Source organism: Nicotiana sylvestris, chromosome 2 (assembly GCF_000393655.2).
Source record: "Nicotiana sylvestris chromosome 2, ASM39365v2, whole genome shotgun sequence".
Classification (NCBI taxonomy): domain Eukaryota; kingdom Viridiplantae; phylum Streptophyta; class Magnoliopsida; order Solanales; family Solanaceae; genus Nicotiana; species Nicotiana sylvestris.
The window spans coordinates 16,509,077-16,512,492 of NC_091058.1; the positions used below are offsets into that span (position 1 = coordinate 16,509,077).

At 32.4% G+C, this 3,416-nt stretch overlaps 1 protein-coding gene across 1 annotated transcript; it reads left to right on the forward strand.

Annotated features, from left to right (window-relative positions):
• The first annotated feature begins 788 nt into the window (after window positions 1-788).
• LOC104245943 (uncharacterized) lies at window positions 789-1,611 on the forward strand. Its single transcript, XM_009801659.2, has one exon. It carries the CDS (start codon window positions 877-879, stop codon window positions 1,360-1,362), a length of 486 nt encoding a protein of 161 aa, XP_009799961.1. The 5' UTR covers window positions 789-876; the 3' UTR covers window positions 1,363-1,611.
• Window positions 1,612-3,416: the final 1,805 nt, after the last annotated feature.

The window sequence follows — 3,416 nt, forward strand, 5'->3', positions numbered from 1 at the left end:
GTTGTTTTTTAATTTTTGTGAGTGATCTGAGAGAACTTTAAAAAATAGCTTTTTGAATTTTTTTAAGTTTTCGAAAAATTCCAAAATTCATCTTCAAGTGAAAATTGAAAATATTATGGCCAAAAACTGATTTCGAAAAAAGTGAAAAAATTTCGACAAAAAAATAAAAAAAAATCTTATGTCCAAACGAGTAATAATAGCATGTTTGGCCAAGCTTATTTTTGGCCAAAATTGCTTTTTTTTGCCAAAAAATTGAGGTGTTTGGCCAAGTTTCTGGAAGGAAAAAAAGTGATTTTAAGGGGAAGCAGAAGCAGTTTTGGAGAAGCAGAAAAAATAGTTTTTCTCCAAAAGCACTTTTGAGAAAAATACACTTAAAAACAATTTTTTTAAAGTTTGGTCAAACACTAATTGCTGCTCAGAAGTACTTTTCAAATTAATTAGCCAGACACAAACTATTTCTCACAAAAAAAACACTCAAAATAAACTAATTTTTAAGGGCCGGCGAAACGGGCTCTAAGTCATTTGAAAGTGCTGGAATGAGCAAGGAAAATGACAGGAGTTCAAAATCGGAGTCCCTCGTTTCGTAATTTCAAGAAAAAAATTGGGTAAAAGGATGCAGTACTCTCCATATACAGCCTGTCACCATAAGTTGACTGGTTGGCAATGCAGTGGACCCCTTAAAATAAATTCCTTTTAATTTTCAGTGATAAAATGTTGACGTGGCTTCCTGGTTCAGTATTCGATACAATATCACCTCCTATTTATACCTCCCTTGTCTTGTTTCCTGTATTCATTTCTCCATTCATATCACATGCTTCCATCTAATTTTACGAACACCAACTGAGTCTGAATCGGATCTAGTGCTTCATTAGCAAAATGGGTATTTGCAGTTCGTGTGAATCTACATCTGTTGCTACAGCAAAATTGATATTACAAGACGGAAGATTACAAGAGTTTCCGTACCCAGTTAAAGCTTCATACTTATTACAAAGAGATCCAACAATATTCATATGTAACTCCGACGAAATGGAATTTGGTGACGTTGTTTCAGCCATAAGTGCTGATGAAGAACTTCAACCGGGTCAACTTTACTTTGCGTTGCCTTTGAGCAATCTGAAACGGAGGCTTCAGGCTGAGGAAATGGCAGCATTAGCCGTCAAGGCTAGTTCTGCATTGAATAATTGTGGCGGTGAAAAATACGGTTGTCGGCGTAAAGCTTCAGATTTCTTATTGGAAAAAGGTAAAGCGGGAGATAATAATAATAATGGTTCAGACGCGGCGGATTTGAGAAGAGCGAGGAGTAGTGGTGGTAGTGGGAGGAGAGGGAAGTTTACGGCGAGGTTAACTGCAATACCTGAGTAGCACAATGTTTCATTTTTCATTTGTGAATAGTAGAATTAGTTGAGATTAAAATTCAAGAACTGCTCTATGATTAGTGGGTGGTTCAAAATTCGGCATCTACTTTTTTTAGTTTTAGAACTAGTATTAATTTTCCTTGTCAGCCAATGTAGGGGTTGTATCACAATTTTACCTCTATGAGTTTGATAAGCTATATGGTGTGAAATCATAAAAATATTGATTCCATGGTTACATCAATTTGATTTACAAACAGTTGCTACAACTTCAATATATTTTTCTCTTAAATAGTATAAGGCATAAACGTCTGTAGTAAGATGACGTTACTTAGAGATGATAAAGACGGAGATTGGCGTTTTGAAAACTTCGACACTTTGATTGATACGCGACCTACGTACGCTATCTTCTCGGAGCAACGAGCACGGATTATAACGAGATGTAAGTGATGGAAAATAATAAAATAATGAAAAGAATTTAAATTTTATATGTTGATAATGTAATTTTCTTTTATATTATTAGATCAATTTTATACTTGATTGTTACGACAAACTAATGTATATTGATATAGTAAAAATTATACTATGAGCATATGTAAACTGGATGAGTTAAAATTCAACAACAACAATAACAAAAAACAACAAAAAAAGAACATCTTGTTGCCAAAGACAAATCAAGCAGCGCTATATAAGGTCAGATTATGTTGTTTGACTTTGTCTATACGGCGGATTGAGAATTTAAATTTTATGGATTTAACTTTAAGATTTTTAATAATGAAATTTAATTTGTTTTTTACGTTACGGGATCATATCTAGTATTTCTAGCATTGTTAATGAATTTTGACACATAAATGTATACAATGCATTGAGAATATTAAGTCCAAATGAACCCGATACCAATGCACTATATTAGCCTCTATCGGACATGAATTGCATCACAGATATTACAAGGATTAAGTTATGAGCATACAGTCCCATAATTAGCTAACAAAGTAATAATGTTAAGGCTTTGAACAGTGTTAAAATAATCTAGTAATAATGTTCTAAAGGGACAGCTCAATGATGAAAGAAGAAATTATAATTTGAATCTCAAAATCATGATCAGTCATGCACTACAATCACTCTGAACTCGTGGATTCCCTCTTAAGTCTAATCAACTAGAGTATTAATTTATAAAGAAGAAATAAACTAATTTAATGAATGAGATGAGTTATTGCAACATTATATAGGGTCAAAGAAAGAAAATATTCTATGAATGTGTATTTGCAACTAGTGGCAGAAATAAATTAATCGTCATCACAGAATAATAAGGTTATATTGTCAAGTAAATTTAGGATTTGAAGCTTAGTATCTATATTGACTTCAAGAAAATTTATATTAATAATTGGATTCGCAGTCAACTATTTATAAATATTTTGTGGACTTCTTATTATATAAACAAAATTTGAGTAAAAGATATTGAATTCACCGAACTCTAGATCCGCCTCTGTGCAGGACAAGATTCTCTCCATACTACTTTGCTTATCTTTATACAAATTTGACAGGATAAATTTGGTAGATGATGTCGAGTGTGTCTGTGGTTGTGTCATGATTGAAAAATTTAATAGTACTATCACTACATTTATTTTTCAATTTTATTTGACTTCGACAATGAAATTATTAGTTACATATCCTTTCGAGGTCTAATTTCACTAATGCATCAGAACTATTTTCACAAGGTTATATCTGCCATCTGCAACTCCAATAATGGGCTAAATAACATTTTACTTTCTCCACCGTACATCAAATAAAATATAGTAATAGGTGAGAAAACTGAGAAGAGGGAGTGGGGCTAGCGAATCTCAACTCTCTTACAGCTAGAACCATGTCAGTCTTTATCTACAGTATGACATTTGTTTTTACCTTTGCATGTGGAAAATTACCTCAGTGTTTCTGAATTATGATTATAGAAGTTTGGTATAACGGAAAATGTTTTAGTGGTCAAGAAAATAAGTACTCCAATCTTATTCATTATTTGGTGTTTGATATGCAAATTAAGGAAAATAATTTCTCAAGAGTATTCAT